At 42.6% G+C, this 14,848-nt stretch overlaps 1 protein-coding gene across 2 annotated transcripts; it reads left to right on the top strand.

Moving 5' to 3' along the window:
• Positions 1-71: 71 nt before the first annotated feature.
• Positions 72-4,173, top strand: tcf23 (transcription factor 23). Of its 2 annotated transcripts, none has more exons than XM_082505193.1 (4): positions 72-2,090; positions 2,722-2,874; positions 3,002-3,163; positions 3,626-4,173. In XM_082505193.1, the coding sequence occupies exons 1-4, from the start codon at positions 1,923-1,925 to the stop codon at positions 3,752-3,754; spliced, it is 612 nt and encodes a 203-aa protein (XP_082361319.1). In that variant the 5' UTR covers positions 72-1,922; the 3' UTR covers positions 3,755-4,173. The 2 variants fall into 2 exon arrangements, with proteins under 2 accessions (XP_082361319.1, XP_082361318.1); XM_082505192.1 differs by having other exon boundaries at positions 78-2,090; positions 2,719-2,874.
• Positions 4,174-14,848: the final 10,675 nt, after the last annotated feature.

Below are 14,848 nucleotides of genomic sequence, written 5' to 3'. Positions count from 1 at the left end.
ATTCTGTAATTCAGACAATGTTTAAAATGTCCCACATGTCTACACAGTCTGGACGTGTGATAATTCAAGTTGTGGTTGGAAATGGTAGCTAATGGGAGTGTTGGTTACATTACCACTTTGTCCAAAATTAACTTTATTGTAATTGTGCATAAGATTTTATTATTTAACAAGTTGGAGGGCCTTTAAAAAGTTGTTATTCAAGGTGGTCTTTGGTTAAGATGTGAAGCCTGAAAACTGCAACCTGGGATTAAATATTTAACAGTTTGCAAACAAACTCAAAAGTCTGATACCTCCAGATATCAGACTAAATTATATATTTAGTTGTCAACAATGGGAAAACAAGTAGCCCAGATTGTTTTGTTTTATTCCAAATCCGTGCTTTTTGGCTAACACTGAGCTTCATTGTTTGTTGTAATTATAATTGTGTTCTTCAGTAAGCAACCCAAGTCCAAATGTCTTTGGCTCTAGTGGAATGTTTTTTTTTTCACAAGTCACTCTGACCTCTTCAGAAAATATTTTAATCTTTCTGTGCTGCCAAAAGGTGTTCCTCCAGCCTCTGTGCATGAGTTTGTGTGTTCAGTATATTTCTTTGTATTGAAACGTTTTATCGTAGTTATAGTGTGTTTGTCTGAGGCCTGTATTCACCAGCTTGAGTGAGTTTCAGCAGAAAGCTTTCTAACTTTTCATTTCCATTCACATCATTTTCTAATGTAAAATGATCAGATTATGTAATCCGCTTTCTTAAACAGTCTTTTGTGTTTGTGGGATCTAATAAGTGAGTTATGCAGATGTGCTTGTCCAGCTTTGCATTATTAAAAAGCTTATCCAGTTCTGAGTTTCAGTAATCCAGACGAGGGCTGAAATGCTCCACATGCCTGCTGTGTCTGTTCTTGCTAACCAGCTTGGGTGACCTTTGCTGCGTGTCACGTGCTTCTCTGTGAGAATAAAACCTTTGAGCAAAAAGCCTCGAAGGCAGATTTTGATTTCAGGCTCAGTTCTCCGTTTCTTACATGGAATAGGAAGCTGAGCCTCACTACTAGGGTTGCCCAAGATTTTGGATTTGACAGCTCTGACTACCTTGCTAATCCTAAACACTTGCTGGTGTGATGTACAGCATTAGCTTGCCACAAAATCAGATTCATGACTGTTCAAGTCAAAAGTACTCCAAGGCCATAAATGTATTTCTCACTGCTCCGTTACATCCCATGTCGCGCTGCCCCAGAATTCTGTTTCCAGCTGTTAGCACAGCTTTGAGGTTCCCAAGGCCCCCACAGTGCCCTGGCTCAGGACACCCTCCCAGAGCAATACTCCCCCAGGCCTGACTGCCTGCCTGCCTGGAACTCTTGGCAACCAAGCAGCCATGGGAGGATCAGGATGACCGGGCGGCTGAGATAAGGACCACATGAAGTTCCCCACATTACCTCACCCGATAAGGAAACGAGCAGAGATTCACGGAAAGCCAGAGTGAGAGAGGGATAGAGACAGAGACGGTCAGACTTGGGAGGATGTCTCTGGGTGGATGGTGATTCGCAGAGAAGCAGCCCTTGTTTAAGGGTCTGGGTGGAACTGGTGTCCCACAGAAGTCTCATGAACTCTCCAGAGGAGCTTGGAGCTGCCCGCAGCGGGAAATCATCTCATTAATAACTTCATGAGATCAGATGAGCATTTCTGCTGTTCTTCACTTAACTAGTCACATCTCATATCCAGATTTGACTTCAAAAATGTGCTCACACTAGATGAAGGGATGACCTCAGATTCTGTTTTCTTTTGGGTCCAGCAAAGTACCTAGGAAAAGAAAGTATCTCTCATAGCAATCTCCAGCACTGGAAAATAAAGCTTCATCCGTCCAATGAAAACACACTGAATGTAATTTAATTTCTCGAGACTTGAAGGGAATCTACTGCAGCACTTTGGCAGCACTCATGGCAGCAAATCCTCTGGAAGGTCTCATGTTGGTTGCAGAAAACCACCGGCTGGTTTCTGGTTGTGCAGCCGAGCCGCAGAGCCGGCAGCCTCTTTCGTCCCAGAGCCCAGCCTCCCCGCATGGACACAAGCTGAGCGTACGCAGCAGTCGGGAGTCCAAGAAGTGGGTGAGTTTGAAATAATGCTCCAGGTTTTTTTTTCCTCTTCTCAAATTCAAACATGACCCTGATTTTGCAGACAAATTATGCAATGCAGTGATTGATCACTTCCAGCAGCTGGTGGGAGAGTGCAAAACCTTTCTTGCATGATATGAAGAATTTCATGAGAACATCTAAAATATGTGTTTATTTAAAGTAGCCAAATATAGTCAGTATTTTTCTCAGCTGTGGCACAGCCTCATGCAATGTGTGGAGGAGCTTCCCTCTTCTGAGGTCTGGTTCAATCAGTTTGTATTAACCGTAGTGACATGGAAACGCAGAGAAACCCAGACAATTAGAGAAGGGCGCTTGGAGAACAAACAAAGTAGTCACTGTGTAACCTTGTTGACTTACATGCGAGCGGCAGCGATCATGTGTGGATGTGTGCTGATGAAATATTTGTGACTGCTTGGGTCTGTCCTGCAGGTTGACCTGTTTTCTTCTCCATTAATGCAGAACTTAAAGAGAGAGCAGCAGTGTTTTGTACACTGTCAGAGCAGCAATAATGCAGTCACAAAATCAGAACGCTTTTGTTTCTTTTAGTAATACTTGATAATCAGTCTGCAGAAATGTCAGGTTCTCGGCGTGCTCTTTGCAGCAGGTACAATCAGTGTGCGGGTCCAGGTCAAACCCCGGTTCTGGTTGTGGGTCCGCGGTCCTGAACAGGGCGCTGAGGGCTCAGCACTCCCCGGAAAACGCAGCCCGAGAGAGGAGCAGAGTACGCAACCTGCGGCAGGCCTTTCACACTCTGCAGGTACAAAACACACACACTTGCCTCAGAGCTGTTACGTTACACTGCACTCTCAGTAGTTCTGCTGTACGCCCGTCTTTGGTGACGGCTGAAAAAGAGGCTGTCACAGCAGCTTCTCCCTTCTTTGCAGGCAGCTCTACCTTCAGTCCCACCTGACACCAAGCTCTCAAAGTTGGATGTTCTGGTTCTGGCTACTAACTACATAGCTCACCTGACAGAGACCCTAGACCAAGGAGGGATGCTAACGGAGCACACGGCCTCAAGGCCGGGTGGATACCTGCATCCTGTTAAGGTTAGAAAGTGACAGCTCACTGCCTTCCATGCTATGCCCATTATTGTCTTAATCACATATATTATACAACTTGAAGACTTGCTAATTGGCCATCACTAGTCAATAATCTGTTCACTGTGCCTGCGCAAAATACTTTTAGCTACAGTCGAGTAAAAGAGGTTTTCACAGGATTCTCTGCAGTTCCTAGATGCACCTTTAGCGCTTGTTAAAAAATTCAGGTGTTTGTTAACACAGTACCACGAAGTAAGAGCTATACCTCAGAATCTCCAGGCATCAGTTAGCATGTTAAATGTTAACGTTTGTCTCCGTAAGACTGAACAAGTGTGGCTTGTTCACACATTGAGTGTAATGAGCTGTTTCAAATATAGAATGTACAGAATTTCAGAATGTGTAGCTGTTCTTAGATTAAGCCTGTGATCAGACGTCCAGCATGACTCTGGATAAATGTGTGTCTCTTCTCAGAAATGGCCCATGCGTTCTCTGCTCTACTGTGGGAGTGTGGGAGAGCTGCTGTCAGCCAGTCAGATGACTCCACCTGGACAGGACAGGACACACCCACTGAGCCCTACCTTAGAAGGAGACGATGAGTGAAAGCCTGTTTTATGCTGTTTTATATCTTTAATCGTAACCAGCTATTGGTAGCAAAGGAGACATCAAAAGACACTCATGTGCAGAGATGGGCAAATTTCAAAGGATGTGGTGCACCGCTGCTGACGTGGGCTTAAAGACGAGCAAGGCAGACATTTTTATGTTACATATAAACAATGATGTTTTTGTCAAATTACTTTTTTTAATCTAAATGCGGAAGTTAAATGAACTTTAATGAACCTGCAGCTAAGTTTTTACTTTCTGGTGTTGGATTTCTTTCTTTTAAATTAAATGTGGTCATGTGTCTTAAACAGAAAATAAAATGTGTTTGTGGGAAAAAAATCATATTCTCCCTGCAAGGAAGAGTCACCTGTTTGCTTTTTTTTTTTTCTTTTTAAAAAAAATAAAGTCTACGTTTGTGAGGTTTTCCTACTTTATTATTTGAATGTGTGTGTGTGCGTGGGGGGGGGGGGTCTGATCACTGAGTGTTCATTACAGCAGTGCCACAGAATGTAACCGTTTACTTGCACTAGGACAGCAGCGACTCTTAACGGTTCACGCAGGTTCAATAATGTGTAGCGTAAGACCTCCTATACAACTCATCCCATCCATGCTCGACCTACCCCAGATGATCTCCTTGTAACATAAAAACACAGCGATTGTAATTATCAGAAATCACTCCAGAATAGCTCTGTGGTGTTTTTGAGCCTGTAGAGTTACTGAGCAGTAAAGTGAATATCACTCAAAATGTCCAGAGTGCCACCAGACCCCCACCAGCAGCTTGTTCACCGACCTTCCATCCCTCAACTTTTAAGTTTTAAGAGTTCTTAAGACTGCAGTAAACAGTAACGATGGAAAAGGATCCAGGTTGAATAGAAGTGAAATAAAGTTCTATTTATTATATGTTTTTGCTACAAAAATCACATGAATTCACTTTTATTTCTCCCCACCCCTATCCAGCTGCCCCACCAGTGAGGCCCACCCACAGTCTGATCGACACAGTTGTACAATACTGCAAAGACAAATCCAACAGTCCTCTGTTCATGTGACGAAATGTGACAACTACCAATTACAGTTTCAAATATAAATAAGTTGTTTCTGGGAAGCTCCTATTTGGAGACTTTAGCAACTGGTGATCTGTTCAGGTTCATGCACAGCTGGACTTACTTCAAACTAAATCATTCCAGTCTGTTGTAAGCAGTGACAAGTGCACTGGGGTCATCACACAGTTAAAAAAAGACGTTTGGTAAGAGAGAAGCAGATGTTGTATATCTGTTTGCGCCTTGAACCCCCCCCCCCCCCCCCCCCAGAAAAAACAAAACAAAACAAATGCAGCTAAAAAAAGGAAGGTGAAATTTCAGAATCGTTTATGGACGTTTTGGATCTTTTACTCTGGAGATTCAGCATCATATACTCTGTGTGTGCAATTATAATAACTTTATTTCTGACTAAAACCCAATCGTATGATATCCAAAGACATTCTCCCATTAAAAAAAACAACCTCCCCTGACATTAGTGTGCTGTGATTGAACAACGCTTTGAGATAAAAACACTCCCCACTTTTTTCCCACTCAAGTCATATTTCACTGACTCATATTTGTGCTGAATGATCACGATGTCATTTTAAAAATAAGAACCTGAACCAGTAAGTCACGTGGATATGTTTGTCGGGTGTAGTACAGATGGGAGACAAGACTAACTGGAAGCGTCTCCCCCTTGAACAAAATGGGCTCAGCTCCACAAGCAACAGCCCAACGTTCAAGGCTACTTCTATAAATCTGTCTGGGGCTGGCTGGGGGGGGGGGGGGTCTCCTCGATTTCCCATGTGTAGCGATGACTAATTTGGAGCTGCCGCATTCTGACTACTACATCAGAGGTTATAGAGGGGCAAGCTGGACTATTTGGTAAAGCAACAACAACGTGAGTCTGTGAGTGTGCAAAAAAGTCAAAAAACAAACTCAAACCCTTGAAATGTTTTATTTAAGTTAGCCTGGAAACAGTGAATAATGACATGCTCATGCTGTTGTAGGAAAGTTTTTCTATCAACCGACATCAACACTTCCTTTTCTCTTTAAAGGACATGGACCACAGCTCTGAAAATGTCAAAAGTCTAATTTTATAAGTTTTTTTTTTTTAAACCCACTGTTAACTTGTTTGATGCATGATGTAGTTTATTTAATTTTTTTGTAAAAAATAAATAAAGGCTAAAGTTTTTAGCCTTTATTGGTGCAGGATAATAGAAAGAAGAGCGCGAGCTCAAAGGAAGACCAGGGGAAGACACACAGCAAGTGAGCCTCCGCATTAGCCTTACAACCTGTGGCTCAACCCAGTGAGTTGAACCAAGACCTCCACAATGTCATTTCCACCTGAACTTCTTCAACTACTTTCAGGATTTTCACTTCCACTGACCACATCCAAAGTGACCCAACAACATATATCAGTGCTTGCACTTAAATGTCATCTATTTCAGAATTTATATTTTAACCACTGCTTCATTCAATTCAATTCAATTTTATTTATACAGCGCCAAATCACAACAACAGTTGCCTCAAGGCACTTTATACTGTAAGGTATACCCCACAATAATACATGCAGAGAAAAACCCAACAATCACATAACCCCCTATAAGCAAGCACATTGGCGACAGTGGGGAGGAAAAACTCCCTTTTAACAATAAGAATTCTCCGACAGAACCAGGCTCAGGGAGGGGCGGCCATCTGCGGTGACCGGTTCATAACTTCTAAAGTTTCCTAAATGCAGTCTGTTCTAGTTGTTGTTACTCCACCGTGATGGAGGTGTTGTGTTCTAGGCTTGCCTGTCCATAAATATCTTGAGAGAAGTTCTTCACAAAAGTTAAGGGGAAATGTACCAGTTTGCCACCCTTTCTTTCACCAACACCCTGTAAATGTTTGGACATGTAGTAAATAACTTGCTGTAGTTTAAAAAATAAAAAATAAAAAATTGTAATATGTGCAGAAGACTATTTGGCATTATCCCTCAGAAATAAGCAAGGCCTTCCCTGAAAAAACAGCATTTCATTATTATTGAGGCCTTCACAGATGAGCAAGTTACCAGAACCATATGCACTAATAACCCCCATAAAACCATAGGCTTTGAACTGTGCCCTGGCAACGAGCTGGGTGGTCTTTCTCCCCTCTAGCCCGAAGGACATGCCCATTATTTCCAAAGATGAACTCAGAGTGTAGCTGGTTAGCCCAGAGGACAGTTTTCCTACATCTCTTCAGTCCATTCATCCCTGGCTTTGGGCCTTTTGCAGTGTGTACAAGAAATTGCCTCTGTAATTTGATTCTTTTTTAGACTACGTGCTGTAGATGATGGTGTCCACAGATTGTTTGCTACATTATTATTAAAAAAGGTGAGATGTTCCAACTGCTGTCTTGTTTTTTGCCATCTCTGTCTGACCATTTTAAAAATGTGTTGCTGTTATCAATATCAGAATGAGCGTCAAACTCATAATTAGATTTTTTGGTTTTACAATATTTTCTCTTAAGTATGGACAGATGGGGCTAAAATAATTTTATTGGATTCTGTTCATTTATTATGTGTGAGTTTAGATGGTGTCCCATCTCTTCTGATGGTGGTTTTATCTTAGGTGTACTTAAAGTAATACATACACTGCATCAGAACGCCTACACTCGATGGAACAACTCCATGTACAGGCCAGTGAGAGCCCTTAAAGTACACTCTGTATGTGTGTGTGTGTGTGTTTGTCCATGCTTCCTTCTAAAGACAGCTATTTATGCCATTGGAAGAGCTTCAACAAAGTGTGTATCCAAAGTGTCTACCCCCTCACCGCCTCATGCTGGGAGATAATAGACATATTTTTACTATCTTGTGCTCATTATGGCCGGTACATGCTGATTACGGGCTCGATTTATGAAGCTCTGAGGCCACACTCCCCTTTACTTTGGCTGGACCTCTGCTGGAACTGTATGGAAGTCCAGGGAGATCACAATGAGCAGGAGGAGGAAGAAGATGAGTGGAGAGGAGGATGATGGAGTAGAAGGGAGGGTAGAGGAGAAGAGTGTGAGAGTAGAGAGAGTGGGATAAAAGATAAATACAGAACAAGAACAAAGGACAGGAGAAGAGAGCAAAAAAAAATGGATAGGAAATAATAAGACAGGGAGATTTGGGGGGGGGGGGGGGGGGGTAGTAGAAGAAAAGCATGATGCTCTGCAATTATTCTTTTTTGCTTCAGCGTCTGCTTCTGGATCACATTTGATCAGTCTCAGATAACACAATGCTCAACTCAAAGTTATGCTTACAATTGAGCATAAGTGAATTATCACCAAGCTAAACTTGCAGGATTAATCCTGGATACATGATCTAATAATTAACAGGACATCTTTCATTCTCTTTAATTTTATATTTAACTGTGCTTTTAACTTCCGCAGAGTTTTTCTGCGCTCAAACCAGCGTTCCTCCCTGTCCAGGATGTTACATCCTCATCACTGAAAGAGTGTCGACTGGCCTGTAGGTGTAAATAGACTGCAGAGTCCTGGCCTGAGGAGGTAGCTCTTCTGTGTTGTGCCATCCGCTTCGCCATCCAGAGGTTGTTTGGTTTCCCTGATGTATGAATCCTGGCAATCCTCCTGGCACTTACCAGCGTACACTATGTTACTCTGTTTGTGTCGAGGGACCCGATCCTTGGGGTGGACCAATTTTTGGCGCAACGTGTTTTGGGGTTTAACAGCCACTGAGATGCGGTGTTTGGAAAAAATGCGTCTCAACTGTTCCGATACTCCTGACACGTACGGGATCACTACAGGTTTTCGCTTAGTCAGCGCTGGTCCTTCTCTCCTGGATCGGCTGGAGCTTTCTTTTGGAGCCTTCCCAGCTTTGACAAAAGTCCAGCTGGGATAACCACATTTACTCAGGGCCTTCTTGATGTGCTGTTCTTCTGCTTCCCTGGCCGCTGTGTCTGTGGGGATGGTGTTCGCTCTATGTTGTAGCGTCCTGATGACACCCAGTTTATGCTCCAGTGGATGATGAGAGTCAGACCTTAAATACTGATCCGTATGCGTAGGTTTCCAGTACACATCAACTTTTAGATGTCCCCCATTACTGATGGAAATCTCACAGTCTAAAAAGGCTAACCTGCCACTTTTCATATCCTCCCTGGTGAATTTGATGTGTTGATCCACCGAGTTAATGTGATCCGTGAATTGTGGTACGTCGTGAGATTTGATTTTCACCCAGGTGTCATCCACATACCTGAACCAGTGACTTGGTGATTTTCCAGGGTAGGACAACAGAACCCTTTTTTCCACTTCTTCCATGTACAAATTGGCCACGATGGGTGAAACTGGGGCACACCCATGTTTCTGCCTGTAGTACTGACCCCTGTTTGTGAAGTAGGTTGAACGAAGACACAGTTCCACAAGCAAACACACTTAGTCGATGCTGAGAGTGGTCCTGTTGCTGAGGATGGGGTCATCCTGTAATCTCTTACAAACTACCTCCAACACTTCTGTGACTGGGATGCAAGTGAAGAGAGATGTAACGGCGTACGAAACAATTGTTTCATTTGCCTCCATAATGACATCTCTCACTTTCTCAATGAAATCCAGGGTGTTTGATGTATTTTCATGTACTTTCATGTTTATGTATCTTCAGTAAACCATACAGACTTGGTGTAGATTCCCCTGGGTATAGCCTGTGGTACGAGGTCCGGTCAATAGCATTGTCTCGTTCTAACTGTTTCAGACAATATATCACCCTCTTCCTGTAACCACTTCCTGGGTATTGTTTCAGTATTTTCATCACTGAGCAGTGACAACATTTTCTCATGATAGTCTTTCTGGTTTAGCAATACTGTGCACCCACCCTTGTCTGTCGGAAGGATGATAATGTTGTTGTTATTACTAAGTGATGTGAGTGTCTTCCTCTTCTCCATGATGTTGGATGCTGGGGGCTTTGCATTGCTGAGACAGGCCAAAACCTTTGTCCGTAGTTGCTCTGCTTCCACTTCTGCAATATTGTTGTTTCAAATTGCTGTTTCTGTGGCTGTGATCAGTTCCACTAGCGGGATTTGTCTTGGCGTGACAGCAAAATTCAGCCCTTTAGCAAGGATGTTTTTCTCTGTTTGGGTGAGCTGTCTGTCAGACAAATTCTTCACCCACTTGTTCACATCCTCGGTGTCGCATCCTTCTCTCTTCTGGCCATTGAGGACACTCTCTGTATTTTGCTGTGGTTCCTGACGTACAACAAGTAAGTCAAACTTCCTTTGTTGCCTGGTTTTAGACTTTTTGTGCTGTGCTAGACGAGCCTTCTCAGTGAAATCAAACACCTTTTTAAGAGTACTTTCATCTAGAAGAATCGTAAGTCTTTGTCAGATCCACTCCTCGTGAGATTAAGCAGCTGGTGCTGTGCCCTCTGGAGGATTTTTGTTGCCCGGAAGCCTTTAACTGAAGAGCTCATTTGCAGACTTTTAGGAGTAATCCTGTATTGTCTGCATCTGAGGCTGAATCTCAGGTGGTTTCTGCAATCCACATTCTTACATGCTGTTTGCTCATACTGACGTACAAGCTTTAGGCAGTCCTTGCCAAAGTGGGTTAAAATGTCTTGATGCATTCTCAATCATCCAGGTAAGTAAATCTCCAAAAGATGATTCTGTTCATCTGGACGTAGCGTTTTCAGGGGGAGAAACGCTTCGTCACTCATTCAAGTGACTTCTTCAGTCTCAGCTGACACTTATGGCCATTGATCAGTGGTCTTTGGTCAGTGGTTGTTGATCAATGATCGTGAGAATTTGCATAATCATGTTGAAGGAACTGACCTCCCAGCCCATTGTTCTTTCAGTGGGCTGGTTTCAGTCATTATGCAAATGTACTGTTTATAAGATTGGCAAAACCTGCAGTCAGCTGAGGTTGAAGAAGTCACTTGGATGAGTGACGAAACATTTCTCCCACTGAAAACGCTACGTCCAGATGAACAGAATCAACTTTTGGAGATGATTCACCTCAGGATCTTCTTGATGCATTCTCAGTTTTTAAGGATAAGCTTAACATTTCTGTCAGTGCTGTTTTTTTCTAGCCACGTACATAAAATGCGATTAGTCAGGATACAGATGTCCTCCCCAGCCACTATATTGAAATGCAGTGGGGGAGCACATCAGCTTCCACAAACTGCAAACTGGGTTTTTTCTACCAAATAACCTCCCAAATTACAGACTGTACCTTTAAGCTGAAAGGCTCAGTAAGGCATGTCAGTAAGTACTGAGAGTATAAGCCTTATCAAACTAAGAGCTGCAGCTAAACTTTATGGCTTAATGAGGCTTAATATCAGCTGAGATAATGAGATCCAGAAAAACGCCTATCACATAGCAATACTTAGACCAGCGGTCCCCAACCCCCGGGCCTCGGACCGGTACCGGGCCGCGAGAGTTGAGGCTCAGGTGTGAAATGTTTGGTTTTCAGGGTTTTTATCGGTTTTCAGCGTTATTTTGTTATCGTTTTTATCGTTAACTCTGTTTTCCTGGGTCTTTTCACATGTGTTATGAATAAATCTGCTTTTTTTCGGTACCGGTACTAGTTTTATTTTGCTGTATTTATCCGCGACACCTTAATAAAGGCCGGTCCATGAAAATATTGTCGGGCATAAACCGGTCTGTGGCGCAAAAAAGGTTGGAGACCGCTGACTTAGACCATGTAATAAGCAACTAAGCCAACACCAGACAACTTAGTAAACCATGAGTCGAAAGCAGGCCAAATCACCAAGCTTACTCGCATTACGCAATAATTTTAGCCAACTACATACGAGCTGCTCTGAACAGAAAGTGTGCCCTGTTCATACTTTGTGTAAGGAGAGTCCTGTGTGTCAGTGTGCCAAGAGACTTTTTTATTGTTGTTTGATGAATCCACACACCAGCAAAGATATGGCATCTTGGAAGAGTTTCCTGGAAGCTGCTGAACTAAAAGAGGCATGCAGCTGCAGAACAACAGGCTATATTTCTTTGTGCCCAGTCTGAGAGAGCTGGAGCTGTAAATTAAAGCTTTTGTTTTTATGTGCAGCCAGTTCCATACCCAAAGGCTGTATCTGTATGTAATTTCATTTCTTTCATACTCAACGCAAATTGTCATGTTCAGCTCTATGAAACAGAACATATGTGCAAAGTTTAGAGATTTCATACTTTTGTTTCACTCAATGTTATAAATGTTCTTTTCAAGATATATTTATTGAGCAGTTCACATTTGTATGACAATGGAATTTACAGAATCAGATAGTAGCTCTGTTATTTTGTATATTTTGTACATTAAGATTACATAGCATAACAAAACATGACTTAATATGATACAATACCCTCCCACGCGCCCACAACCCCAGTCCCAGCTAGTTTGTCATAATGAGAAGCCAAAAAACTATAACATGGTTATAGCTGCAGAAATGTAGAGGTGCTCAAATTTTACTGAAAGAGGAGAGTCTGTCAGAAAGAGTATCTCATATTTGTTCCACATGTAATGTATTTGCAAGGTCATTAAGCCAGAGCTTTAAAGAGGGTGCATCTCTCTTCTTCCAGCGAGTGAGAATAAGTTTCTTTCCGAAGAATTTGAGACATTGAATCAAAGATGTCGACTCAATATTTTTTAACCTTGGGACAAAAAACAAAACTGTGGCAACATATCTTCAGTTAGGGAGCATTTCTCGCAGGTAGGTTACATAAAATATACGCTGAAGGTCTCTCCTTTCTCTTGAAAAGTGTATACGATGTAAAGCTTTAAATGGAATCAGTGTCTTGCATTGTAGGAGCATTTATGGATATTCTGCAAACCTTCTTCCTCTTGAATGTCTGTGGTTGCGATATCTAATACTTGATACCAAATTCTTCTTCCCATTTAGATTTTGAGCATACATTGTTGATTAAATAAAACCATGCCATTTGTCATATAAATTGTGTCTGGCTCTTCTTGTGGTTCTTATTTTCCACTGTGGCCATTAAAGAAAACAAATTTGCCATCTCTGGAGTAAATGCATGCCTGCAGACTGCTCTACAGCCACCCATAAGCTTACACCACCTGGTATTCCCAGGCGGTCTCTCATTCAAGTACTAACCAGGCCTGACCCTGCTTAGCGTCTGAGATGATGCTCAGGGTGGTATGGCTGAAAACTGGCACATCACATTCGGTCCACACAGACATCCTGGATGAAATGGACTACCTGTGCATACTCTGCAGGTTTCAGGTATCGCCTCATACTACCAGCAGTGACACTGACCATAGCCAAATGCAAAACTCGTGAAAACCACCTGTCCTCCACCTGTAAAACACTTCCTGTTTTGGGGGTTGTGTCTTTGTTGTCCCTCTAGTGCAGCGGTCCCCAACCCCCGGGCCTCGGACCGGTGCCGGGCCGCGAGAGTTGAGGCTCAGGTGTGAAATGTATGGTTTTCAGGGTTTTTATCGGTTTTCAGCGTTATTTTGTTATCGTTTTTATCGTTAACTCTGTTTTCCTGGGTCTTTTCACGTGTGTTATAAATAAATCTGCTTTTTTCCCGGTACCGGTACTAGTTTTATTTTGTCGTATTTATCCGCGACACCTTAACCCTTTAAGACCTACCATAGAACCAAGTCCGCCAGAGCTTATATTATATTTTTACATGCTGTGGAGCCATTTTTGGGAGCATTTCAAGTTGATATACATGTAGCCGCTAAACTGGTGGACCTAAATCTTCACCACCACGTCTGTATACATACAAGCAGAAAGGGGAGTGAGTGGGTCAGCGCTCAGAGCACAGAAACTTAGCTGGCTTCAAACACACCATTTATTTTCCATAAAAAAAAAAAAAAAAACCACAGCCAGAGTTACAAATACAAGCTAAAACCCCCGTATACAATAAAAATAGTGTTTGCAACCCGCTAAAAACCCGGCCGGCCGGAATGATTTAAACACTAAAAACACAAAGCTGAATGAATGTTTTTCCCTATGCTAAAAACTCCCCCCAGGGTCCTAATTCTCACAGTCCAGCAACACGCGGGCAAATTCTCCTGAGCTAAAAGAGACAGGAAAGGAACTCCTTCTCTGGGATGGGGAATCTCGCCAGCAGAAGACCAGGGAGGAGGCTCCTATCTCCACCTGACGATGCGCGATCGTGCAGTCCAGCCACTCTCCACACCCGCGCACGGCCTCCCTCGTAGCTCCGCCCTGAAACAACAGACACGGGCCAGCAACGTTGTCGGCGCAGCCGCTGTTACCCTTCCCCGGCAAAGCTACTCCTAGCGCCCAACAGTGGGAAAGCGATACTCACAGATGCAGGCAGAGGCGTACCCCTGCCCTACTGTGGATTTCACGCGTCGCCTCCCACGGTCGCTATTCTGTCCGTCGGGACTGGATCGCCGGGTTATGCTGGCCGATCGCTGAATGTCTCGTGGCGCCCCACAGTCAGGCCGGAGGTCCTTCTGTTCATAAGCTGGCTTGCACACGTTTTGTTTCCAGCTCTTCACTTTTCGTGTGTCTCTCTTTCAGTCTTTGCGCTCACCATCTCCCTTAAGTCAGTTTGGCGGCTGATAGGCCACCTCGGGGAACGCCCCCACCTCACAGGTGCCTACAATTGTCCGCTTAATCCACAGTGGAATAAAAAAAAAAAAAACAAAAAAAAAAACAAACAACATTGTTCAATCAACACTAAACACACACTATAAATATGGGGATAAAATCATGCAATAGGAATATCAATAAACAAACATTCAATATCACTATTACAATAAAATCATGCAAATAAAATCGACACTATGTACCAACACAGTCTAATCCAAAACAAAATATAAAAACACAATTTTCCACTGTGTGACATACATCAATACAACCGTTATAGCCCAAATTTTAATAATATGTCTGCATTAAGTGCATAGTAACTACATAAATTGCAAGAAAGTGCAATAAACTACAAAAAAAATTTAAAATCGTTTTTGTTTTTTTAACATATATTTCTAGTTAGAGAAATTTAAGAGGCTTATCCCTCAAAACTGTAAGTACAAAAAAGTTGCACAAAATAGTTTCCCACCACAGGAAATTTATTTTAAGTGTCTTCATAGTTTTATTTTTGAAATACACCAATTTTTATACACTGCAGGAAAAACGAAA

Source organism: Aulonocara stuartgranti, assembly GCF_965226115.1.
Source record: "Aulonocara stuartgranti genome assembly, chromosome: 15".
Classification (NCBI taxonomy): domain Eukaryota; kingdom Metazoa; phylum Chordata; class Actinopteri; order Cichliformes; family Cichlidae; genus Aulonocara; species Aulonocara stuartgranti.
The sequence above is the reverse complement of the archived record's forward strand: the minus strand, read 5'-3'. Positions and strand labels throughout refer to the sequence as shown.

Excerpts from the sequence above, each read along its gene's own strand:
- tcf23 (XM_082505192.1), top strand. The coding sequence starts at position 1,923 with ATGGCAGCAAATCCTCTGGAAGGTCTCATGTTGGTTGCAGAAAACCAC. Across the intron at positions 2,091-2,718 it reads GTCGGGAGTCCAAGAAGTGG|CAGGTACAATCAGTGTGCGG; the intron begins GTGAGTTTGAAA and ends TGCTCTTTGCAG. Across the intron at positions 3,164-3,625 it reads GATACCTGCATCCTGTTAAG|AAATGGCCCATGCGTTCTCT; the intron begins GTTAGAAAGTGA and ends GTCTCTTCTCAG.